General features: G+C 45.3%; 1 protein-coding gene across 1 annotated transcript; it reads left to right on the top strand.

The window, feature by feature from the left end:
• Positions 1 to 879: 879 nt before the first annotated feature.
• On the top strand, positions 880 to 11,126 carry SLC9A3R1 (SLC9A3 regulator 1). Its single transcript, XM_040435720.1, has 7 exons — positions 880 to 1,212; positions 1,883 to 1,918; positions 4,406 to 4,567; positions 6,015 to 6,168; positions 8,395 to 8,435; positions 8,514 to 8,627; positions 9,996 to 11,126. The coding sequence occupies exons 1-7, from the start codon at positions 931 to 933 to the stop codon at positions 10,167 to 10,169; spliced, it is 963 nt and encodes a 320-aa protein (XP_040291654.1). The 5' UTR covers positions 880 to 930; the 3' UTR covers positions 10,170 to 11,126.
• Positions 11,127 to 26,528: the final 15,402 nt, after the last annotated feature.

Below are 26,528 nucleotides of genomic sequence, written 5' to 3'. Positions count from 1 at the left end.
GGCATTAATTCCGGATCCGGCCTTGCGGCAAGTGTTCAGGATTTTTGGCCGGAGCAAAAAGCGCAGCATGCTGCGGTATTTTCTCCGGCCAAAAAACGTTCCGTTCCGGAACTGAAGACATCCTGATGCATCCTGAACGGATTTCTCTCCATTCAGAATGCATTAGGATAAAACGGATCAGGATTCTTCCGGCATAGAGCCCCGACGACGGAACTCTATGCCGGAAGAAAAGAACGCAGGTGTGAAAGAGCCCTATTAGACACCGGCATTATAGAAAGTGCATGCTGGTCAATTTACACCTCTGGCTGGGGGGGAAGGAGTGAGGTTAAGAATTTGGCATGAGGGGGCGCCCTTTCAATGTTTGCCTCAGGCAGCAGGAAGGATATGGGCTCCCCTGCCCCTTGCCAACAAGCACTGAGGGAGGGGGCCCCAAGCTGAACTCTTGCACCCGGGCCCATGAGCTTTTAGCTACGCCCCTGATTACTGGGCAGTACTGCGGCTGTAACCTGCACTCTCGCTCTTTTCCACTACAGACGGGGCTCTTGCTTTCCTCTCTCCTCAGGAGGCTGCTCGTCTCCGGGGACAGAGGCTTCACATTCCTCCGCACAGAGACCGGACCCGGGCCAGATGTCAGGTTGGTGACACGGCCTGGGGCAGAGCCCTCCGCCGGTCACGTGGTCCCACGGAATACTCAGGGTCATGTGAGTGATCTGCAGCGATGAAACAAGAAGTGGGTGCGGCTCACACTTTCCCTCATTTGCATGATTGCTTCTCTTTGGACTTTCTGGTCCAATCAGAGCCCAGCCTGCCTTTCACTCCGCCCGCTGATTGGTGCGGCCCACTGTCACTCTCGGCGCTCGCCCAGCTGCTGATATAAGTGACGGTCCCGGAGAGTTTCTGGACAGTAGAAAGTGAGGTAACGGGAGGAGAATGGCCCCGGAACGGACGTGCGTCCTGGAGAAAGGGCCGGCGGGCTACGGCTTCCACCTGCACAGTGAAAAGAACCGGCCCGGGCAGTTTGTGAGGCTGGTGGAGCAGGGCTCGGTGGCGGAGAAGTCGGGGCTGCGGGCGGGGGATAAACTAATCCGGGTGTGCGGGGAGGATGTGCAGGAACTCGGGCACCAGCAGGTGGTCAACAAGATCCGGGCCGTGACTGAGACGCTCATCCTGGAGGTGGAAGGACCCGAGGAGCCAAGTCAGGAGGCGCCTCAGGTAGATATGGTCCTTGAAGCTGTGTGACGTCATCAGTGTCTGCCACAATGTGTCACCATCTGCAACTTGGTTTCAGCCCCATCAAGTCAAAGTTATTAGACAGTGCCCAGGTCCTTGTCAGAATAAGATGCAGGTTGTAGTCATGGGGTGTTCTCGCCAGATGTATGAAAGTTTGCACTGCTTTTCTCAATGCAATTAATGCTTTTTGTCCCTTCCAGTTGCAGGAAGTACAACAGATTTACAGAATCTTCTCCTCCACTTTGCATCTTTGATAAGTTTATGCTGAGCCCCGGCATGGTGCATCAGTGTTTGCCGCCATCTTGGTGAACACAGCATTCGCTATACTTTGCCCATGTGCCAGTCTTCATACGTTTTGTGTTTCATGGGGGCAGTTTTTTTTATTTATTTTTTATTGGGGAAAATCTGAGATCATGATCTCTAGAGACTGGGTATGGCTGTTGCATAGCAACCAACCATGCATGCACTGGGTGACAACCGCCAGTCTACTGCTTTGTGGATTTCTCAGTCTGATGACCTCTCGGTGCTGCAGCTCGACCCACCCCACCCCCAGAAAGAGGGATAGGGGGCTGTTTTGTAGGCGCCGCTGCACCTCATAGCATTAGACTGTTTTTTGCCCTTTTGAACTCATGAATATCTGTTCTGTTTTCAGACTGTTAAAGAGACGCCTGCATCTGTTACCGTCACGGTGAGTGTGTGTGTATATATAGATATATATATTGTATGAGCCCCTTCATGCAGGACAGGGATCCGCAACCTCCAGCCTTCTGAAACTACAACTCCCAGAATCCTCAGTTTACTTCTATGGGAGTTACAAGAACTGCTGAGTAAGGCCTTTTTCACACGGGCGTTGCGGGAAAATGTGCGGGTGCAAAACATTGTAATGCGTTTTGTATGTTTGGTACCCAAATCCGTACTTCTTCACAGAAGTTCGGGCTTGGGATCGGTGTTCTGTAGATTGTATTATTTTCCCTTATGGTTATAAGGGAAAATAATAGCATTCTGAATACAGAATGCATAGTAAAACAGCGCTGGAGGGGTTAAAAAGAAAAATAAAAAAAAATTTAACTCACCTTAGTCCACTTGATCGCGGCCCGGCATCTCCTTCTGTCTCCTTTGCTGAACAGGACCTGTGGTGAGCATTAATTACAGGAACAGGACCTTTGATGTCACTCAGGTCATCACATGATCCATCACCATGGTAAAAGATCATGTGATGACCGGAATGACGTCACCAAAGGTCCTGTTGCTGCACAGAGATCAGAAGGAGATGCCGGGCTACGCGATCAAGTGGACTAAGGTGAGTTAAATTTTTTTTTTTTTTTTTTTTTAACCCCTCCAGCGATGTTTTACTATGCATTCTGTATTCAGAATGCTATTATTTTCCCTTATAACCATGTTATAAGGGAAATTAATAATGATCGGGTCTCCATCCCGATCGTCTCCTAGCAACCGTGCGTGAAAATCGCACCGCATCCGCACTTGCTTGCGATTTTCACGCAACACCCATTCATTTCTATGGGGCCTGCGTTACGTGAAAAACGCACAAAGAGGAGCATGCTGCGATTTTCACGCAACACACAAGTGATGCGTGAAAATCACCGCTTATCTGAACAGCCCCATAGAAATGAATGGGTCGGTATTCAGTGCGGGTGCAATGCGTTCACCTCCCGCATCGCATCCGCGCGGAATACTTGCTCGTGTGAAATGGGCCTAAGTGTGCATGTTGGGAGTTGTAGTTTCACAGCAGCTTGAGCCTCTGACGTGGGAACACATGTGATATTATATAATACACCACTCTCAGAAAGTGAAAGAACTGGACGCAGTGGGGGTTGTAAAGGGTTCAGGTGCTGGCGAACTGGTTGCGTGCAAAATACGCCCAGTCACGTGTATGGTGCGTCAGTGGACAGACTGGGGTCACAGATGGTAAGAAAGCCCTAGAGGACCCGTCGCCCCGATACGTCTGTCTTATGAAATAATTGTATTCCCCATGACATAAGTTCTGGAGTATCTTTTCTTAGAACCTCTGTTATTCCTCCTGGAAATGTGAGCATAAAATGGCGCCTGGTTGTATGTTACTTTTTTTTTTTTTTTTCCTTCTCAGTTGGGCTTCTCTGCACATTCTGTCGCTGACTGAACAGTGTAGGTAACTCCCAGTTGTCCGTTCATCGTTTTCCAAGAGGAGTAACAGAGGAATGGTATAATACAGAGTTATTATGTTGTAAAAATGCAATTAAAAACCTAGGAGGGTTGACAGATCCTCTTAAAGGGGACATCGAGGGTACAGGCGCCACATGCTGGGCGAGACAGTTGCTGAGATAAGCGTCTGATGCTCGGCCAGTTCTAGGAGACCTCCATGATGCTAACTGGGCGTCAGACGTCTGCAGTAGTGTCTTTCCAGTATGCCAACACAAGTGACCTGCTTTACTAATGCACCTCGGCTGGTGCGCCCCCTGTAGGTAATAATGGGTGCAGCGCGGGAAGTGCTAGCTCAGGCTACAAGACACATGCTAATGCTTTACCTCCAGATGTTAGCAGGGAGGGGGGGGGGGGGCTTGCAGCTACGTCCTCCCTGACCCAGATACATGTGCATTTAAAGGATATGTTGCAGATTAAGCGTACGTTTTTTATCTTTGCAGTCCACCCGTAGCTGAGTCTTTCTGTGCATGTTCTGCGGCTTTGTCTTCTCCACCCTCTCCCCTCTCTGTCACCGTCTTGGTGGCTTCAGCACTTCCTCTTGTGTCACTGCCAAGTAGCTGCTCAGAGGAGTCCTCCCCCATATCCTATGTGTATGCAGCGCAGGTCGGAGGCAAAAGAAAAGTGTTGCCCTGTTTACCAAGCCTCAGAGTTTAATACGGTCCCGTCTTCTTGTGCCCCCTCCCGAATTTCCCACTGATGTCAGTAGTGCCCAAGTCCAAGATGCCTAAAGATAATAGAACGGATTTGGGTGGCATGTCTAGGCATGCAGGGAAGGATATGGATGGCCTACAATGAGTTTCAGTGCCCTGACTGATGGCCGTCATCCAAGTGCAGCGTTGAGGGTGTGCCTTCTAAGGGCCCGTGCCTCCCATCCTAATCTTATTTGCTTGGGTGGTACGTAGGACATTTAGGTGACAACCTTGACAAATAACCGTGAATGTGGACACCATGACTGCAAGTTTCTCTCTCTCTCCAGAGCGAAGGACGTCCTAGGTTGTGTACAATGAAGAAGGGCTCCGGCGGTTACGGGTTCAATCTGCACAGTGACAAGAATCATCCCGGACAGTATATCCGAGCAGTGGATCCTGACACACCTGCCGAACGAGCCGGATTGCGCCCAAAAGATCGTATATTGGAGGTATGGGGTCTTACTAGGCAACGGTTCTTCAGCTATGGAGGACATCAGATGCAAGGCCATAATTGAATTGCTTCTGAATAATCTTATAGACGGTCACACAAGTAACTGCCGATGACTTGTTCATAAGCTTTTTTTTTTTTTTTCTTTAACGTTTTTATTTTTTTAATAGCTTTATTTGAAAGTTAGCACAATTTGGCTTGTGCAGCTTCTATGTTTCACAGTACACAGCAGCTGCAGAAAGCCATCGTCCGACTGCTCGATCACTAACCCCTGGCCCTCTTGTACAAAGCTCTATGCTGATCAAAGTTCACCTTTTGCTTTGGGCATAAATCTGCTTAGTGGATCACTCGAGAGGTTGACTGTGAACGGCGTTCTGCAGTCTGATCTGTAAGTGATGCACCGTAGCTGCAGAAGTCAAACTAAGCAATATTTTTAATCAAAAGCTATTGCAATTTTATTTATTTTTTTAACCCAAAATGCATGTAATTCAATCATTCATTCAAAAAGAGCCTCTGAAGGTGTCCATAGTCCCTAAATCCTAGGGGATGAACAGATGGAGTAAATCCGGACCGACCCTTGGGATGGTGCTCAGACCATTTACGCTGAAGATCACATAGTTGGTGTAAAAGAAGCAACGCTGGGTGATGGTTATGACCAGTTTGCCTGGCTCGTCGGTGTGGCTAAGTTATTATTCAGGGTTGGAAGGAGTTAATGACGGCTACTCCACCCTGATAATCTGCCGCCCAGCTAGGGACGGATAACGCAGCGCGGGTCCTTACACACCTGCACATTCTTCGTTCCTAAGCAGGTTCAGGACCCTGCGAAAGATGAACCTGCAAACCAGGGGTTGTCACTGATGTCTGAATTGAAGGGGTCGGGTGGCACTCTGAATTCAGTGCTGTGCGACAACCACTTTAGGATTGGCATATAGGGGGCATATGGGCTGAAGCTATTGGTATGACATTTCATTTTATGGCATATTAATTTATAATAATTGCCATTGAAATCAACATTACGTCCAAACTTCCTCTCCAGCTGCGGAGTACAATCTAGTGTTCAGGATGGACGGTGCGCCCTTCAGTAGGATTAGGAGACTGATTACCCTTTATACATAACTTTTTGGGGATTGTGTGATCTTGAAGCTTCATGTATATGTGACTTCATCAGTTCCATCCTGAAAATTGTGCAATGCTTAAAAGGGTAGATTAAGTTATTCCCTATCCACAGGAGAGGGGATAACTTTTAGATCAGTGGGGGTCCTACCGTTGGGGCCCCGTACCCCTCCAGCACCCCTGAAATGAACGGAGCCGCAAGAGGGGCATTTCCTGATTGGTTTATTGTAAACACATTATCCAAAAGCGGAGAAGTCCTTTTATTAACCCTAAAAGATGACTGTTTTCTGTCCCCTGTCTGGCTATACTGCTGATTTGTCGCTTATTGCTTTCAGGTCAATGGGGAAAGCATGCTTGGAAAACCACATAGTGACGTGGTGAGTGCCATCAAATCAGGGGGGGACGAAACGACTCTGCTTGTGGTGGATCCGGAGACGGAAAAGTACTTCCAGGAATGTCATGTGACCCCTGGACGGGAACACTTGACAGGTGAGTGAGATGGGATTGTGAGGGATTGGCGCCTGCTTCCACCCCCCCTCCCCATCTATAATCTGCTTAACCCGATTATAAGGAATGAATGTGAGCTGGATGTTCTGTTACATGTGGGGGCTGCATGAAGGAGTTGAGTAATTTGCTCATCTAGCAGTTTGCTAGGAGCTTTTGATCTGCGCCCTTCCTGACTTTTGAGCCGCTGACACACAATACAGGATTTGTTTTTTCACTCTTTATTACTTTTTTCCCTCCTGGGTTACTATGGGACCTTCAGAATAATCCCCTACATATTACTGCCGACGCTGCATTGTAATCTGAAGTCTGGCGGTGAATGAATGTGGCTGTACAAGCGTGCTGATCTTATTTCCCACTACTTATATTGCGCTGACCTATTCCACAGCACCGCACAGAGGCTGTCCCTGTCCCCAGCGGGGTTCACAATTTTATCTTTATCTTATACACATTGGGGACAATTTTTTTATATATTTTTTTTTGCATCCCTAAAAAACGGATGCATTGTTGTATCCTGACCTCATAACTTTTGTCTATAGAGCTATGTGCGGGCTCGTGTAGTTTTTATTGATACCATTATGCAGTGTGTATGACCTTTTTTTGATCACTTTTTATTCAATTTTTGGGGAGTTGAAGTAAAAAAAATTTATGGCGTTCACCATAAGGGATTAATACGTTTGTTTTAATGGTTCGGGCAATTTGGGACACAGTGATCTTTTATGGTGTGTTTTTGCATTTGGAGTAAGGGGATGATTTGAATCTTTATTTTTAGGTCCCTCTAGGGGACTAACATTTGATCATCTGATTGCTTCTCCCATAGACTGCAGTGATTTTAACTTTGCAGCCTTAGAAAGATTAGCTGTGTTCCCATGGAGCCCTGCCACAGAGGCTGTCATAGCATCCAAACAGCTCCCTTGAGCCATTCGGTCCCTGGGGGTGCAGTGCTTCCAGGGTCTTGATGCTGTGGAGTACGGCACTTGTCGGGTTAAATATCCATGATTGGCGTTATCGCCGATCATGAACATTGCCTCTGGGTGTCTGCCGTGTAAAACAGGAGGTAACTGGCAGCTATGGTCCTCTTTAAACTCTCGACATGTGCCGTACATGTTTGCCGCTCATCCTTAACGGGTTAGGCCTCATGCACACGACTGTTGTTTTCACTTCAATGGGACCCCAAAAGATGCAGACAGCACTTCGTGTGCTGTCCGCATCCGTTGCTCCGTTCCATGGTCTGCAAAAAAAATATATAATCTGTCCTATTCTTGTCCGTTTTGCGGAACACACACGGACGCCATCTGTGTTTTGCGGCTGTACAATTTGCAGACCGCAAAACACACAATGGTCGTGTGCATGAGGCCTTAAATAAATGAATAGATGCTCAATCCTGTTCACACTACTTCCTGTGCTGCACAATGGTTCTCCCCATCAGCGACATTATTTTTCTGGCTGCAGCAGTGATGTTATGCACACAGTGATGCTCCGTGTACAGCTGAGGGCAGTGATTGGCTCGTGTGCACACTGCATCTCTGCTGCAGCCAGGAAGACTATCAACGGCAGTGTGGATCGGAGCGCAGCAATGGAAGAAGCAGGAGGCAAAGGGGTGAGCATTGATTCTTTGGTCATTTTTAGACCATTTGCAGGGGCTGTCAGTTATTATTTAAAGGGAACCTGTCACCGAGATTTTGGGTATAGAGCTGAGGACATGGGTTGCTAGATGGCCGCTAGCACCTCTGCAATATCCAGTCCCCATAGCTCTGTGTGCTTTTATTGTGTACAAAAACCCGATTTGATACATATGCAAATTAACCTGAGATGAGTCAGAGCTTGACAATATGACTCTTCTCTGGTCACACAAAAAAGATATGACTAATGTTAATTTGCATAAAAGGTGGGAAGTACAAAAATGCACAATGCTTATTGAATTAGTCTGCAAATGAAATTAAAAGTGTAATTTATATGTTAAGGGTAACACAATGAACATTTAGAAACGCTCAGTGAGGGTAGCATAGTAGAGGTGACCGGTTCCCTTTAACTTGGACAACCCCTTTAATCTGCCTTGGGGGTCACCTTTTATTTAGCTTTATTATTTATTACAAATGTGGACACAATTTTGCACCATGGTAAACACTGCAATCTGTGTTGTATGTAAAAAGTATTTGATTTGGATTTTTAAGTGGCAAAATTAATAAAATTTTTTTTTTTTTTTTCAAGGTCCTTTGCCGAATAAATTTGCTAATGGAGACATTGAAAAGGTAATGCGGTGCGCTGTATCTTCGCAGTGTCCTTTGTGGCTTGTGTGATTATTAACACTTAGTATCCTCTCGTTGTAGGAGAAGTTGGAGGAGGAGCATTTGGAGAATAATGCTGATGGAGACTCCCCGGTGTCCTCTCCGGTGTCCTCTCCAGAGCCACTAGATATGTCACCCACCCAGAATAGCCCAAAGGTAACTTTAGCACACTTAACATAGGTAAATTCAGGACTACCTGTCACCATAAAATGCATTGCAAACTAGGGTTGTCACGATACCAAAATTTAGATTAGATTTCGATACCATAAAAAAATTACCATTACACCTAGAGGCTCTGCTCTCTCTGCAACTGCCATGTCCTCTGCACTTTGACAGAGCCAGGTGTAGTGGTGATTTCACAACCTGGCCCTATCAATCAAAGTGCAGAGGTGCTCTAGGTGTAATGGTGACGCCCCCGTTGCTCCTAGAGGTTCATTTGCATATATTAAAACATAATTTTTCTCAGCAATGCGGGCACATATGAACATGGCACCAACACAGATGCCTTCATTTGCCAAGCGCCCATTAGCCATAGGTACAAATCTGCTGACAGATGCCCTTTTAAGGAATGAAATGACTTCCTGGTGCCTATAAGTTCTCCTCACCCTGATCTTCTAGACTTAACTTACCTGCTAATTGAAGAATCTGTAAAATGGTAGCAAAACTCCCATCCAGTTACCTGCTGTAAGTAGGCTCCCCAGTTCAACCCGTAGGGTAAGTCCAGACATTGCAGCAAATTTCTGGTAGGAATCGTCTGCCAAGTTTCAGGATTTGCCTTGGATTTTACCCCCGTGCATTATAACGGTGAAATCCACAGCGAAAATCTGTCTTTTCTGAACAAAAATTAGCTTATTGAAGAGCTGAAAGCCTGCGGTATGACCATCATGTGCATTTTTGTTATATATATTTTTTTGTTACTTCTGTGTGAGGATTAGGTTTTGAAAGCCCCATCCGCATGGGTTGTACTGTAAATCTGTGCGGAGCCACACTGCAACTTTTCCACTTCTGAACTTTGTTCAGGCTTGCACGCCCCTATGCAGGGGTCATTAACATCACATTTCGTTCGTCACTGAGCGTTCTGCCAGGCAGGTACCTTTTTGAATACTTGTCTTCAAACGTATCCCGTGGCCGATCCATTCACTTTAATGAGGCAAGCGGGTCCCGAGTGATTAATCGTTGGATTCTTTGACCTGCTTTCCTTCTACGTCCGGACACAATAGCACGGTAGATTGGATTGTGTCCTCAAAAAGACTCCGGCATTGGATCTGTTAAAGAATACCTGCTGCATGTGACGGCACCCCTATTCGGGAATCGAGACCTGTTTCCCGTGATGTGAACAGCTCCTTACAGACGCCTTGTGTATTGCAAACACTTCACCCTGTATTGTGTAATTCTGTTGTTTTGTAACCTTGATGCTTTGTTACTTCTGTGTATACCAAGGTCGTCTTTTATCTCCTTTTGTATTTAATGGAAACAACACCTGTGAATCTAAAATTTAACGTGTCATATTTTTTTTATTTGTAGGGTATTCCAGATTCTGCCCCAGCACCCAACGACGACGCCGTGCCCACAGCCGAATCCCTCGATCTTAACATGTCGCTGGCCGCAGCAAAGGAGCGAGCCCACCAAAAGCGTTCCCAGAAAAGGGCACCCACTATGGACTGGAATAAAAGAAAAGAAGTTTTTAGCAGCCTGTGAGGCACTCGTCTGCACCACGCGATATTCCTGTCACCTGAATCAGCCGTTCTGTACGTCCCGTTCCTGTTCTCGGCAGAGACTGGTTATTTACCCCTGTTCTGTGGGGTCGGTCAGTGAAGGAAGACTCTTGTTACCCGGTGAATCCGTCCATTTATCTGGAGCTCAAATGTTGGAGCGCTAGTGGGACAACGCAGCAGTAACGCTCCATCCTAGCGCAAGGGTGCAAGCGATAAAGTTTTGAATGCCACCTGCAGGCGTCTGGTCAGCGTGGTTCTGATAGGTTGTCGCCATTGAGGTCATTGTTCCCAATGGCTGAATGACTCTTCTGTTTGCCCACAGCACTGCTAGTGCCTGCATATTCCCATATACTGCAGAGACCCACAGCCATTTGGCTCAATGACCCCAGTAGTCAAGTCGATTGGCCAGAAATGTCACTTCGGTGTCGTGTAGGCATCAGACTGCTCAAGCCTTTCATTTTCTGGCTGGAGCACACTTTATTATTATTTTTTTCTTCTGTATTAAGTGGTCTTTCTCTTAGAAAGTTCCATTTCAGAGACTCTAAGGTCCTGCTGAATTTCCAGTTTATTCACTGATTTATAGTTTGTTTTTTTTTTGCTTTTTTTTTTTTTTAAATTTTTTCCTAATGGTTTGTTAAACTGTGACCAGATATTTTGCTATGTAGCGGAATACAGATATCTTTACTTTTAACAGTTGTGCTGTGTTATTGAGTTGCTGTGGTGTGAAAATACATATTAAAAGCGGACATCCATCTTGACACCTCTTCTAGTACAGAGCAGAAACCGCAGCAGATCTGCTGCTTTTTTAACCTTTTCCATTACAAAGGCCGAAAGCCATGGGTATAAGCTGACCAATCCATTTATGCTGCAGGTTTTTTCAGTGGTGTGTCTGGATTCACTGGTACTGTAAAACGCAATGGAACTCTATGGTGTACGGATGTCATTGTACAGCATCAGTCTGAGGCATCCGTTTTTCGTTTTTTGTATACATTGAACAGATGTGAAAAAATGTGTTGTGAACCCAGCCTAAGCCTGTTTAGTGGGATATGATGTAGTCGTCTGGAGCCTTTTCTGGTGTATTCGTCAAATATAGACCTTTACTGTGATGTGAACAATCCCCAATAATTAGAGGTTGTATACACTACATGAGATCATTAAAGGGGTTGTTGGGGTTTAGAGCTGAACCTGGACTTATCCCCCATCTTCATCCCTCCAGCCCCCAATATGAGAAACATAGAATGTGTCGGCAGATAAGAACCATTTGGCCCATCTAGTCTGCCCAATATACTGAATACTAGGAATAGCCCTTGGCCCTATCTTATATGAAGGATGGTCTTATGCCTATCCCATGCATGCTTAAACTCCTTCACTGTATTTGCAGCTACCACTTCTGCAGGAAGGCTATTCCATGCATCCACTACTATTTCATGCTCAGATGCTGTTCCTTGTCCTGCGATTGAACACCCTGCGATTTTGAAAGTTCTCCCACTTAGAAATCATGGAGGGGTCTGAAATTCATATTGTAGGTGCATTCCCAGAATAAAAAAATAAAAAATTCAGGAAATCATTGTATGATTTTTAAAGAATTTATTTGCCTTGCACTGCTGAACATAAGTATTTGAACACCTGAGAAACAGCAAGAATTCTGGCTCTCAAAGACCTGTTCCTGTGCCTTTGAAAAAGTCCACCTCTACTCCACTCATTAATCTAACTTAGTAGCTCCTGTCTGAGCTCTTTAAAGACCCCTGTCTACCCTACAGTCAGACGCCAACTACTACCATGGGCAAGACTAAAGAGCTGTCTAAATACACCAGAGACAAAATTGTGGACCTCCACAAGGCTGGAAAGGGCTACGGGGCAATTGCCAAGCAGCTTGGTGAAAATAGATCAACTGTTGGAGCAATTGTTAGACAATGGAAGAGGCTAAAGATGACTGTCTGTCACCCTCGGACTGGGGCGCCATGCAAGATCTCACCTTGTGGGGTATCACTGATAAGAAAGGTGAGGAATCAGCCCAGAACTACAAGGGAGGAGCTGGTCAATGACATGAAGAGAGCTGGGACCACAGTTTCAAAGGTCACTGTCGGTAGAACACTACGCCGTCATGGTTTCAAATCATGCATTGCACGGAAGGTTCCCCTGCTTAAGTCAACACATGTCCAGGCCCATCTGAAGTTTGCCAATGACCATCGGGATGATCCAGAGGAGGCATAGGAGAAAGTCATGTTGTCAGATGAGACCAAAGTATAACTTTTTGGTCTAAACTTCGCTCGTTGTGTTTGGATGAAAAAGAGGGAGGAGTTGCATCCCAAGAACACCATCCCTACTGTGAAGCATGGGGGTGGTGCTTTTCTGCAAAGGGGACAGGATGACTGCACTGTATTAAGGAGAGGATGAATAGGGCCATTTATTGTGAGATTTTGAGAAACAACCTCCTTCCCTCAGAGCATTGAAGATGGGTCGTGGCTGGGTCTTCAAACATGACAACGACCTGAAGCACACAGCCATGATTACCAAGGAGTGGCTCCGTAAGAAGCATATCAAGGTTCTGGAGTGGCCTAGCCAGTCTCCAGACCTAAATCCAATAGAACATCTTTGGAGGGAGCTGAAACTCCGTGTTGCTCAGCAACGGCCCCGAAACCTGACAGATCTGTGTGGAAGAGTGGGCCAAAATCACTGTTGCAGTGTGTGCAAACCTGGTCAAGAACTACAGGAAACGTTTGACCTCTGTAATTGCAAACAAAGGCTTCTGTACCGAAATATTATAATATTTTTATTTTTTTTATTGTCTCTCAGAGTAGGAATGCACCTAGAATTTTCTTTGAAAATAGGTGGCAATTATTGCCCTTATTTAAGGAAAGAAGGCAGCAAATGTTGTACATGCTGGTTACAGTGCATTTCTCTCTGAAATTCTGAGGAAAATGGGTTGTTCCGGACATTGTTCAGAAGAACAGCGTACCTTGATTAAAAAGTAGATTGGTGAGGGGAAAACATATAGAGAAGTGCAGAAAATGATAGGCTGCTCAGCTAAAATTATCGCAAATGCTTTAAAATGGCAACCAAAACCTGAAAGACGTGGAAGAAAGCAAAAAACTACCATTTGAATGGATAGAAGAATAGCCAAAATGGCAAGGACTCAGCCAACATCAGCTCCAGGAAGATCAAAGAAGGTCTAAAGTTACCTGTGAGTACTGTTACAATTAGAAGACGCCTATGTGAAGCCAAGCTATCTGCAAGAAGCCCCCGCAAAGTCCCACTGTTGGAAAAAAAGACACGTGATGAAGAGGTTACAATTTGCCCAAGAGCACATTGACTGGCCTAAAGAGACATTTTGTGGACTGATGAAAGTAAGATTGTTCTTTTTGGGTCTAGTGGCCGGAGACAGTTTGTCAGACGACCCCCCAACACTGAATTCAAGCCACAGTACACTGTGAAGACAGTGAAGCATGGTGGGCAAGCATCATGATATGGAGATGTTTCTCATACTACAGTGTTGGGCCTATTTATCGCATATCAGGGATCATGGATCAGTTTGAATACATCAGAATACTTGAAGAGGTCCTGCTGCCTTATGCTGAAGAGGAAATGCCCTTGAAATGGGTGTTCCAACAAGAGAATGACCCCAACCACACCAGTAAATGTACAACATCTTGGTTCCAGACCAAGAAGATTGATGTTATGGAGTGGTCAGCCCAATCCCCGGATCTTAATCCAATAGAAAACTTGAGGGGTGACATCAAAAATGCCGTTTTTGAGGCAAAACCAAGAAATAAAGAAGAACTGTGGAATGTGGTCCAATCATCCTGGGCTGGAATACCTGTTCACAGGGACCAGAAGTTGGTTGACTCCATGCAACACAGATGTGCAGCAGTTCTCGGAAACAGCGGTTATACAACTAAATATTAGTTAAGTGATTCAAAGGAAAGCAAAATCTTCGAACATTTTTCAGTTTTATATAGTGAATGTTTGAGTTTGTAAAGAAGAATACAAACACTGCTATTTATTTGAACAGTCTAATATTCACTTTTCTTCAATATTTTTTTTTTTTTTTTTTTTTTTTTTTAGAGGAACACAAATTTGATATTTTTCGTTGTTTTGATTTGGAATAGAATGTGTCGTGTTCCCAATGCATTTGTGTGTATGGAAATAGAAGTTAGGCCTCTTTCACACTTGCGTTGTCCGGATCCGGCGTGTACTCCATTTGCCGGAGGTGCCCGCCGGATCCGGAAAAACGCAAGTGTACTGAAAGCATTTGAAGACTGAGCCGTCTTCAAATTGCGTTCAGTGTTACTATGGCAGCCAGGACGCTATTAAAGTCCTGGTTGCCATAGTAGGAGCGGGGGAGCGGTATACTTACAGTCCGTGCGGCTCCCGGGGCGCTCCAGAATGACGTCAGAGCGCCCCATGCGCATGGATGACGTGATCCATGCGATCACGTGATCCATGCGCTTGGAGCGCCCGGGGAGCCGCACGGACGGTAAGTATGCTGCTCCCCCACTACACTTTACCATGGCTGCCAGGACTTTAGCGTCCTTGCAGCCATGGTAACCATTCAGAAAAAGCTAAACGTCGGATCCGGCAATGCGCCGAAACGACGTTTAGCTTAAGGCCGGATCTGGATCAATGCCTTTCAATGGGCATTAATTCCGGATCCGGCCTTGCGGCAAGTCTTCAGGATTTTTGGCTGGAGCAAAAAGCGCAGCATGCTGCAGTATTTTCTCCGGCCAAAAAACGTTCCGTTCCGGAACTGAAGACATCCTGATGCATCCTGAACGGATTTCTCTCCATTCAGAATGCATTAGGATAAAACTGATCAGGATTCTTCCGGCATAGAGCCCCGACGACCGAACTCTATGCCGGAAGAAAAGAACGCAGGTGTGAAAGAGCCCTAAGAAGGATTTTGTGCTTTTTTTTTTTTTTTTTTCAAATCACTGAATAAAGTAGCCTAAATGGGAGGAAATGCTAAACCCCAAACACTGTGGCGTGTTTATAACCAGGGGAGCAATTCCTCTGCATGTGAACCGTTGCTAACTGCAATCCCCAGCAAAAATGCATACAATGGAGGATGCCGGCAGCAAATCACATGCACCACAAAAACATCCTACACAAGATGAAATGATGTATGTATGAAAATATAAAAATACATAAATCACTAAAAAAAGGTGCACCATAGTCGCATATTATTGTGGTGTACCTTTTTTCAGTGATTTATGAGATTACTTTTTAGCCTATGAAGCATGAGAGTGGAGCAAATGTCGCGGTATAAGAAGTTATGGACGGGTTTTGTCCAGATTTAGGCATGCGATTATGAATGCTCACATAACCATTACCTGCTATGGTAGACCAGTCTCGGCAGAGGATTGAAGATTTGACTAATTTTCTCTGACTGATATAAAGGGTGATTTTTATTTTATTTTTTATTTTTGCAAAATGACGGAGTTTAAACACCATGTCAAAAAAGGCAGAAAAAAAAATGTACGGTGTATATATAAACCCCCTAATGTATCAGGAAGCTTGTCCTGTCAAAGGACAAAATCCACATTTTAACTACAGCATAGATCTAGGGGGAGGGAGGGGCGGGCTAGAAATAAACTGATCAATTACTGTAGTTTTCACTTTACTTACACCCTACATGGTGGTCCTTGTGCATGTCAGTGTATTATGGATCCGGAGTATGGTGTCTAAAGGGTTTTCCAAGATTTTGATACTGATGACCTATCCTCGGTTGGGGTCTGACATCTGGGACCTCAACTGTTTTTAGAGAGCACCGGTGCTCGCAGTAGAGCCGCTGCCTTCTCGCCGATCACAGCGCTGTATAGTGGCTGTGCTTGGTATTGCACTCGGCCCCATTCACTTCACTGGGGTGGAGCTGCTCCTAGGCCACATGACTGATGATCAGGTCGTCGCTTGCCCTAGAAAAGCAGCAAGAAGGCCGCGGCGCTACTGTGAGCACCGGTGCTTTCTCAAACAGCTGATTGGCGGAGGTCCCAGGCGTCGGACCCCCACCAATCAGATACTGATGACCTATCCCGAGACGGGATGGGGGTCCTTTCTGCTGCAGCTGGTGGCAGTTGAAAAATGGAACTGAGCATGTGCAGTGAGCAGGACAGAGAAATTAGAAAAAGAGCAAACGGCAGGTGGCGCAATAGATAGATAGATTTCTTTGAATACCTCAGTAGCTATAATACATTTTTAATTACATTCAATTACAAAAGTATTCAGGTCCAGGTGCTGGTTTGTAAACTGTAGAATATGTTTCGTAGGACAACCCCTTTAAGGGGCTGTTCAATAAACTCTTCATTTTCACTCTTAGGGTACTTTCACACTTGCGGCAGGACGGATCCGACAGGCTGTTCACCATGTCGGATCCGTCCTTCCGCTATTTCGCCGGACCGCCGCTCCGTCCCCATTGACTATAATGGGGACGGGGCGGACCTCTGGCGCAGCATGGCGAAAGGCCGCCGGACTAAAAGTCCTGCATGTCCGACTTTTTAGTCTGGCGGCTCTCGCCGTGCACTGCTGGAGCTCCGCCCCCGTCCCCATTATAGTCAATGGGGACGGAGCGGCGGCGGCACGGCGAAATAGCGGAAGGACGGATCCGACATGGTGAACAGCCTGTCGGATCCGTCCTGCCGCTAGTGTGAAAGTAGCCTTAGTCCTTCTTAAACAAATTGCCCATACGGTATCACCAATTTTGCAATCGGGGGATGGAAACTTTCGCAAATAGGAGTTTGTGTCCATTGTTTTCCTCAATCGGGTAGTTATCACTTTACATTCTTCCACCTTTACCGACATGTCTAAAAGTTCCAGATGTGTCGCCCTTTCGCTGGTATATCTCACATTTATAGTGTTCTTAACATTCAGATATTCCACAAACTCCTGAAATTACACTTCACCATCAGTCCAAATAATGAATACATCATCAATAAACCTCAAAAACAATCGTACATGGCTCACGTCATGATTTTCTACTGTGAAACTTGTGCCGCCAAGAGTAAATTAGCAGCTGTACGTGAGACAGGTGTCCCTATAGGTGTCCTGGTCTTCTGAAAAAAACATTTATCTCCACACATAAATGCATTGTGCAACATGATCAACATAGTCAGGACTCTTCATGGTTCTGCAGGATAAAGCAGACAAACCATACACCTAAATCATGTGCTATACGTCTATACAGACTCTCAATGTCTACTGTGGCCAAAAAATAACCTACCTTTCAATGCTTTAAAAAAAACAACTTTTTTTTTATTTTTAATATAACCTTGTCAGCTGCAATTATTATGAGGTCTTCTCTCATTGTAAATCCTTTAAGGAGTTATACCATGAATAATATATATATATATTTTTTTTTAAATCATACAGTACAAGACTCTTTCTACCAAAGCTAAAACCAGCCCTGTACCTCACATGGGTCCAGAGATCTCCCCATTCATTGTTAAAAAATAAAAACTCAGCTCAGGGTGTGTGTCCTTTCTACTGCAGCTAGGGGGTGTGTCCCTATTATTGCAGCTCTCTCCCTATCGCAGCTCAGGAGGCAGTTGAAAGATGGAACTGAGCATGTGCGTCCCCCTCAGTGAGGTGGACAGAGAAATAAAAAAATAAAAACAGCAGGTGGCGCTATACAGATACATTTTATTGAATAACTCAGTGGCTTTACAAAATTTTTCATTACATGCAATTACAAAAGTATTCAGATCCAGGTGCTGGTTTGAAACCTGCAGAATATTTTTCATGGGACAACCCCTTTAAGTCCTGCTTTCTCACCAACGCTAAGGTTCCTTTCCATAATGTGGTAAATCGATGATTTCACATCTTTCTACACCTGCTTCTGAAACAAGTCACGATTACTGCCGGCCAGCAAGGGAGGGTCAAAAGTGGATCTAACACCACCACAGAAAGGGGGAATCTTCTCCAAACTCTCACTCAAGTTCCGCTGCCCGTACGTCAAAACCCAAGGGGTCCATCCAGCATCGGACTGGCCCACCAGAGTACCCTCTGGTGGGAACAAGCTCTGATACCATAATGGGCCCCAGATGTCTATGAGAAAAAACAAAAACATTTTGAGCTGCCTTTGGAGACAGTCACTTGCCACTAGGGTCTATTGCTTTGAATCAAAATCTATTAGACTTTACTGATGATATGGGGTTTGGGCCCCAAGAATAATTTTCTCTGGTGGGCTCAAGGTACACCAGTCTGAACTTGAGATCACCATACTTGTTATCTCACCCTCTGTCTGTTTGACTGCATCGACAAGCAATTCTCAATGTGTGTCAGATTAAGATTAGTGCCTAAAGGTGAGTTTTCTACAAGTCCCACGTCAATGGTTACCGCCTCCACGTTACTTGCTTCCGTTTCCATCCAACTTTCCACCTTGATCTACTGTCTAATTTTCCTTCTGACTGTGTCTCTGTTCTTCTGTGGGATTATCCTTCCTCTCTTCATTCTGAGATGATGCCACCACAGCGTCGTCTCATGCACTAGAGTCCGCCCCTGGTTACCAGTAATTATAACTCTTTGTATTCTATCTTCTACCTTTTATTTCTCGTTTTCATCAAAAACCTTATTACCACCATAGTCTTGCTTGTCTCTCAGGAACTTATCTTTCTTCCGTTCTTTTATTTCAGCTTGTACTCGTGTGAAACGCTTCTCAAATACTTGGGTTTAACTCTCCGTTAATCTAGTTCTTAATTCTGTCTTCACCGGACCTGGCTCAACTGTGTCTAATTTATATTCCTCTGAATTGCGCCTGAAAACCAATGGCATCAATCTAAACGAATGCTCCATCTATAATGCCCTCCTCACCTCCACAAATCTGGCATCATCTTGATGCAATCCTCTGGGCACTCTCCTATTTTCTTCAAATGAACGCAATAAATTAATTGGCCAAAACAATCGTTCTTCTTTCTCTGACGTTTTTTGAATGACCAGTGAATAGCGGCCATCAAAAAGTATGACGTGTCCTATTTCTTGCTGTCTTCACAGTCAGACGGACCCCTATGAAATCAATAGGCTTGTTTTTTAATGGCCATTGAGACAGAAGTGCACCTGTCTTATAGCCATTAATGGGTACAAAGGGCCTTTCATGGGTTAAATAAATAAAAAAATCAAGAAAAACCTCATCCACTTGAGGAAAGGACCTACGCTCCCACCGTGATGACATAATCACACTAGGAGCGCAGGTTATTTACGGCTGCATCCAGTGAGGAGCAAGAGTCTCCACGCTTTTTTGTTTTCTGCTCTTCTGATGGATTAGAAGAATGGAAAACGAAACGGTCATGTAAACACGCCTTAATGCTGAGTTAGGAACTCCAGCTGCTGTGAAACTACAACTCCCAGCATGCACACTTAACTTGGCTGTTCTTGTAACTTCCACAAAAGTGAAACTAGGATTCTGGGAGTTGTAGTTTCAGAACAGCTGGAGTGCCGGAGGTTGCTGATCCCTGGTCTAGGTGATTTTACTCTTGTTTCCACCGATCCCTTATGTTCTCTACACCACTCATGTAGGCTTCCTATCTTTTTTCCTATGTATAATCCCCAGATCATGACTAACGTGAGATATCGGAAGAATTGTTCATGTACACAAGGTGGCCCTGGCCTGTATCTTGTACCTGTCTAAGTTCCTACTACCTGTATTTGTATTCAGGGTGGAAGAATCATGTCACTTGTTGTTGGCGGCATCTAGCTGAATTACCCGAATGAACTTAACCTCATAGTCTAGGCCCTACTTCCACTTCTCATGATGTCTCCGCACAAGCTGCCCTGTGCCCTAGAATCTAGGTCACCTTGTGCTGAGACATCATGAGATGTGGAAGGTGGGGTACAGATGGTGCACAGGGTGTGCAACGTCCTAGGTAATCTGGGAACACTGATAATGGTACAACATATTACCTCTCTGATATCTGAGTCACCCATCTGTACACGTAGACATCTTCTGTTTCCTTCCCGCGTCCACTATCCAAAGAAGGACCAGCTGTGTCTTTAGGGGCGCTGCCACACTATGGGGGACTTTTATCAGCTGTGGTTTTGTTTGTGTCAAGTTTATGGTCTGTCTTTGGGTTGTCTTGTTTCACCATGTTATGACCGACGGTTTTATAAATTCGACGCACGTGCAATGTGGCTGCGCCTTTTTAACGGTAGTACGACAGGGGGTTACCTATCATACTGTGTACGCTAATGTGTCATTTTGTGCAACATTTAAAAATGTCGCTCGTAATAAATGCCCCTTAAAAGTGACCTAGTGGCCGAAACAGGCCTACCTTCCACACTGCTTTTCAAAGTGGGGTAGATCTCCAAAAGTCGTAGAATTTTAGACGAAAACTCGCACACATCACTTGTGACTTTTTACCTCCAGAAAACTGGTGTGGCAATCTTGATACATGTCCCCCTATGTCCTTTTTCTTGTTATTTGTTTGGCTTATTAAAAAAGCCATGAGATTCTTCCATTTTTTTCCCTATAGAGAGGTCTATTGGAAGACTTCTGAAAAAATGCCAACGGAACAAAAAAGCACAAGGAAATTGTCCTAAAGGGAGTCTGTCACTTTAGACACCTGAAACTGTTATCACTGCCCAGTAGGTGACATAAACAGTTAACAGATCTTACGTTTTTTTCTTATTTCTGTGTATTTGATGTTGAATAAACGAAGTTTGGATATACAGTACAGACCAAAAGTTTGGACACACCTTCTCATTCAAAGAATTTTCTTTATTTTCATGACTATGAAGGCATCAAAACTATGAATTAACACATGTGGAATTATATACATAACAAACAAGTGTGAAACAACTGAAAATATGTCATATTCTAGGTTCTTCAAAGTAGCCACCTTTTGCTTTGATTACTGCTTTGCACACTCTTGGCATTCTCTTGATGAGCTTCAAGAGGTAGTCCCCTGAAATGGTCTTCCAACAGTCTTGAAGGAGTTCCCAGAGATGCTTAGCACTTGTTGGCCCTTTTGCCTTCACTCTGCGGTCCAGCTCACCCCAAACCATCTCAATTGGGTTCAGGTCCGGTGACTGTGGAGGCCAGGTCATCTGGCGCAGCACCCCATCACTCTAATTCATGGTCAAATAGCCCTTACTTTCAAAGTTTTCCCAATTTTTCGGCTGACTGACTGACCTTCATTTCTTAAAGTAATGATGGCCACTCGTTTTTCTTTACTTTTTCTTTCCATAATACAAATTCTAACAGTCTATTCAGGAGGACTATCAGCTGTGTATCCACCTGACTTCTCCTCAACGCAACTGATGGTCCCAACCCCATTTATAAGGCAAGAAATCTCACTTATTAAACCTGACAGGGCACACCTGTGAAGTGAAAACCATTTCAGGGGACTACCTCTTGAAGCTCATCAAGAGAATGCCAAGAGTGTGCAAAGCAGTAATCAAAGCAAAAGGTGGCTACTTTCAAGAACCTAGAATATAACATATTTTCAGTTGTTTCACACTTGTTTGTTATGTATATAATTCCACATGTGTTAATTCATAGTTTTGATGCCTGCAGTGTGAATCTAAAATTTTCATAGTCATGAAAATAAAGAAAACTCTTTGAATGAGAAGGTGTGTCCAAACTTTTGGTCTGTACTGTATATGCAAATGAGTTGCAGATGCCCAGGGGCTTTCCCCCCCAAATGCACGTTCCTATGTCACCTCGAGAATGCCGTTATAGCTCCTCCCATGTTTCACTTTAAGCCAGCCCAGTGCCCTTACATCACGGATTCTGCTCCCTGATATCCCGCGCCAGCTGGCGTTACTGTCGGGCCCAGGCATGCGCTTTACACCGCCCACTGTGGTTTTCTGACTCTTTCTAACTGATGATCTATCCTCTGGATCTGATCGGAGGGGGTCCGACACCCGGGAACCCCACCAATCAGCTGTTTGAGAAGGCACCACTGCTCGCAATAGTGCCGCGGCCTTCTCTCAGCATAGCATAGGTCATGTGACGTCACGTTTATCGGTCACATGGCCTAGGCGCAGCTCAGCCGCATAGAAGTGAATGGAGCGGAGCTGGGATACCAAGCACAACCGCTATACAATGTATGGCGCTGTGCATGGTGAGCTGAGAGAAGACGGAAGCCGGTGCCTTCGCAATTAGCTGATTGTTGGGGTTCCTGGGTGTCGGACCCCACTGATCAGATACTGATGACCTGTCCAGATAGGTTGTCAGTTAAAAAGTGTTAGAAAACCTCATTTAAAATACAACTACAAAAAAAATGTTTGTAGGGCGTTTTATCATTTCCTATTAGTCAACATGTAACATCTGACTACAGCAGTTTTGCAAAAAAAAAAAACATTAAAAAATGTTTTCATGTTTTAAAAAAAGTCAAGAAAAAAAGACAGTGTGAAACCCACCCAGACACTACCAAGCCAGAGCTTCAGGTAATTAATGTCTAGGTCCCCATTCACACGACCGTATTTTTGCTCCGCATCCAATCCACATTTTTGGCAGATCATTTGAATGGGGTTGCAAAAAATGCGTACAGCGCACCATGTGCTCTCTGCATCCGTATGTCCGCAGCCGCTCCGTAGTCCCGCAAAAAAACATAGAACATGTCCTATACTTAAAGGGGTTACCCAAACCACTATAATGCCCCCCAAAATGCCCGGGCACTGCATACAGGTTATACTTATACCACTCCCTGGCACCCGCAATGCTAAGGGAGGCTCGTTCCCGTCGCGGCCTGCTATTGGCTGTCCCTCCTGTTGCTGGATGTTTTGATCTGTGCGACGGGGAGATGCAGCGGCGGTGGTGCAGGAACAACGCGGGTGCCGGGGAGCGGGGTAAGTATAACCTGTATGAGGTGCCCGGGCATTCTGGGGGGCATTATAGGGGTTGGATAACCCCTTTAAGAATAGGCATCGTTACAATGGGTCCAGAAAAAAAAAGGATTCAACGCGGACATCACCCGAACGTTATCCGTATTTTTTGCGGACTGCAAAATACATACAGTCGTGTGAACACACGTGTTGTCCAGTTTGGACATTTATGGCATATTGATAGGGTCTCTCCTCTGGGACCTGCTCCTGTCACAGAAACAGGGCCCTGAAGTGAATGAAGAGCATGGCGCACGTGGTGTGTGGCAGCCCCTCCATTCTCTGCTACTGGACTTCAGAAAATAGATGAGCGAATCTGCTTGGTCATTTTCAGAAGTTCCATAGCAGTGAATGGAGAAATTCATGCTGCCTAATACATCCTCGCCCTTGACAGGTGCCCTCATCCACAATATTCTCATCACTCGTCAGTGGTTTTCATGTCGTGGCTGATCGGTGTATATATACCGGACCGAGAGATCTACTCTGCAGTCGGCCTTTTGGGCTTTAGCGCCGCCTGTGTGAGTTCCACATTTTGAGGAACAGAATGGGCTATCCATAATAGAAATGCCTATTATGGGTGGCCCATAATAGGACATGAATAGGACAGAGTGCTGTCCGCATCTTTTACGGCCCCATTGAAGTGAATGGGTCCGCACCTGAGCAGCAAAAGAATGCAGCTCGGCTGCCAACCCGAACAACGTTCATGTCCCTGAGCCCTTACATGTAGGAGATACGAGCAGGAACGAGTTCAAGAAATTCAAGTAGAGCTTTTCACTCCAAACCGACTTGCTGGTCACGGTTATCATCTAACCTTTGACTGTGCCAGGGATGAAGATTTCAAGCTACTTTATACTGGATGTTCCTGGAACCCGCTGAGATGCCTCCACCCGTGACGGATTTGCTTGCAGAAATTTCTGCAACTGAATATGAGTTCCATACATCTGAATGGAGCTCGCAGAAATCCATGTGCTTGTCGCCAAAACAACCCCTCGTACAAATGAGTGGAACTGATTTTCAGTTGCAGAAATTTCTGCAATTAAACCTGCCTGGTGTGAAGGCGCCTTTAACGTTTTACAACGTACGAAGTCACATGTGGTTCTGCTCCTGTGGCCGGGCTGAATGGCGTCCGCTCGGCAGGTTACCCAGCCGTTTTTTTCTTCCGTGTTAGTTCTCTGTAATGCTTTCATCTCTGTGCATTATTTGATTTGTTCTTTAGGCTGCACGCAGACATTTCGTAGCTCTAGAGCTCGACTTTTAACCCTTGCCGGGCCTCATTAGAGACTGTCACATGCAATCTGTCACAGGTTGACATTGGCGCGTTATAAAATGTTTGTGTGTCCTCCCGGCCTGGTGTGTTTGCATTTGTTAGGTGTCACATGTTCATGGACGGAGCTAATCTGAGCAAAGTACATCAACCCGTTACATCACACGGATGATCGTACAGTACAAGCGCTGACATTCTAAAGGCAGTCACATTTTAGCACTAATCCGGAGATGACAGCATTGCATAACGTATCTTGTACCGAGCTATAGTCTGTATGATACTCCAGAGCTGCATTCACAATTCGCCTCGTTACTGTTGGACCTTCCATTACATATGAGAGGTTGATGGCAGAATACCACTGATTTCAACCCTCTCCAGTTGATGCCAGACTGAAGCAATAGTTGAACAGGTTGGATGCTGACCCTTCCAGTCCTTCCATAGGGGGCGCCGGACCCAGAGGTGTCTGACAGGTGCTTGCACACCCCTTTTGAAATATCTTGCTGAACAGGCATGGGGGAGTTGGGGAAGATAGTGCAATGAGCAGGACCGTGGTACGGTTAGGCGGACGCCAACATATGCAGTGGGTCCGGATATGGGTATAATAGTCTATGTTTTTTGTTCGTGACGCCAATTGCAGCGTGCGCAGGGTACAGTCTCAGGGCCCTTTAAGGTGTTGCAATTCACGTACCAGGTTAGGAATGCCAGAGTGGTGTAATGTACGGCTGGACTCCTGGATCCTGGCTCACTTGCAATAAATGAGTGTGTTGCTAGTAGGAGTAATTGAGGGTTTTGGTAGCAGTAAATGAGATCCAGACTTGTAATATAATTCAACTTGTCTTTACTGGTTGCAGCAGTAATCCATATGAGATATAGCAATAGTCTTGGGTCCCAGCAGGTATTGGCAATGTATGGCAGGGATCAATATCTCTTCTGCATCTATCATGTGCCTGGAGAATATGGCAGGAATCTGTCTTCTGCTCTGTCTATCTTCTGCTGTGTATGGGACTGACTAGCTGAGGAGGAATTTGGCTTCTCCTGGTCTCTGGATAGTTACTCACAGTTATGCTCACAGGGAATGGTTCGTCCTGAAGTTCTGGAGATGGCTGCTTGCTGGTCACCAGTTGAGGCTTCAGGCTCAGACTGGGAATGGTGATTTTTGGTCTCAGCCGAGACACAATCCTGGGTTGGGATCCCTAGAACTGGGAGCTCCTACCAGCACAACCATCCCCTAGCTGGGGTGGCTGGCACACTAACTATAACTTCCTTTCCTCCCCATGAGGCAGGATGTGGGAACATTCCACACCTCCTCAAAGAGGGGGGAGCTAAACTGGAATGTACTATTCCAGTTTAGATATGCTAAACTGACCTAAGGTCCTGCTAAACATTGCTGCCACCTGCTGGTGTACATGAAAATTACAGCAAATAGATATAACAGGCTTAGAATAAGCACATTTGTGAGAATGTGATGTTAAATTACACAGGATGACAGTACAAATACACTAAACAGGTTGTAGCGGGGTAAAAGAGTTTAGTAACATAACGCTGGGATGTTACAATAGCTGTTGGCCAAATGAATGTAAGAGCTATCTTACAGGGGTATTCTCCTACAAGAAGATGTCTCCTTTCCAATGGATGGGGGATAACTAATAGCTTGGGGGGTTCCGACTGCTGGGGCCCCCACAGATCATGAGAACAGGTGTCCAGTACCTTGAAACAAATGGACTGGTTGATCGCATGTCCTGTGATGCTCAATGCTAGAAATAACTGAGCTATCACAGTACATGCCCAACCAGCCGCTTCATTCATTTCTGGGCATGGGGCCTCCGTTCTTGTGATCAGTGGGCATCCCCACCAATCTAATATTGTCCTTTCTGCAGCAGCTCTTTCCATGTAACTGCCACAGTAGATATGGCTGGTAGCAGTTGAAGATTTAAACTGAGCATGTGCGACCACCTCAGGGAGGTGGACGGAGAAATAAGGAAAAGAACAAACAGTAGGTGGCGCTATTAGATACATTTTGTTGAATAGCTCAGCGGCTGTACTAAATTATTAATTACATGCAATAACAGAAGTATTCAGATTCAGGGGCTGGTTTAAAAAATGTAGAATATTTTTTGTGGCACAACCCATTCAAAAGGACTGTAAATTGCCTGATTTTAAGACAGCACAAGCCTTGTGCAGCCATTTTACAAGCACTGGAGATTTACTTATTCTGGCTGCACCAAAGATCAGTGATTGGGGATGTAAAGGTAGACATACCCCTCAGAG

Source organism: Bufo bufo, chromosome 6, assembly GCF_905171765.1.
Source record: "Bufo bufo chromosome 6, aBufBuf1.1, whole genome shotgun sequence".
In the NCBI taxonomy this organism is placed as follows: Eukaryota; Metazoa; Chordata; class Amphibia; order Anura; family Bufonidae; genus Bufo; species Bufo bufo.
This window is presented reverse-complemented; position numbering and strand designations above follow the sequence as displayed.

What these genes read in the sequence shown, in the direction of transcription:
- SLC9A3R1 (XM_040435720.1), top strand. Translation starts at nt 931, where the DNA reads ATGGCCCCGGAACGGACGTGCGTCCTGGAGAAAGGGCCGGCGGGCTAC. An exon ending in CAAGTCAGGAGGCGCCTCAG is followed by an intron (nt 1,213 to 1,882) that starts GTAGATATGGTC and finishes TTCTGTTTTCAG; the next exon opens with ACTGTTAAAGAGACGCCTGC. An exon ending in CAAAAGATCGTATATTGGAG is followed by an intron (nt 4,568 to 6,014) that starts GTATGGGGTCTT and finishes TATTGCTTTCAG; the next exon opens with GTCAATGGGGAAAGCATGCT.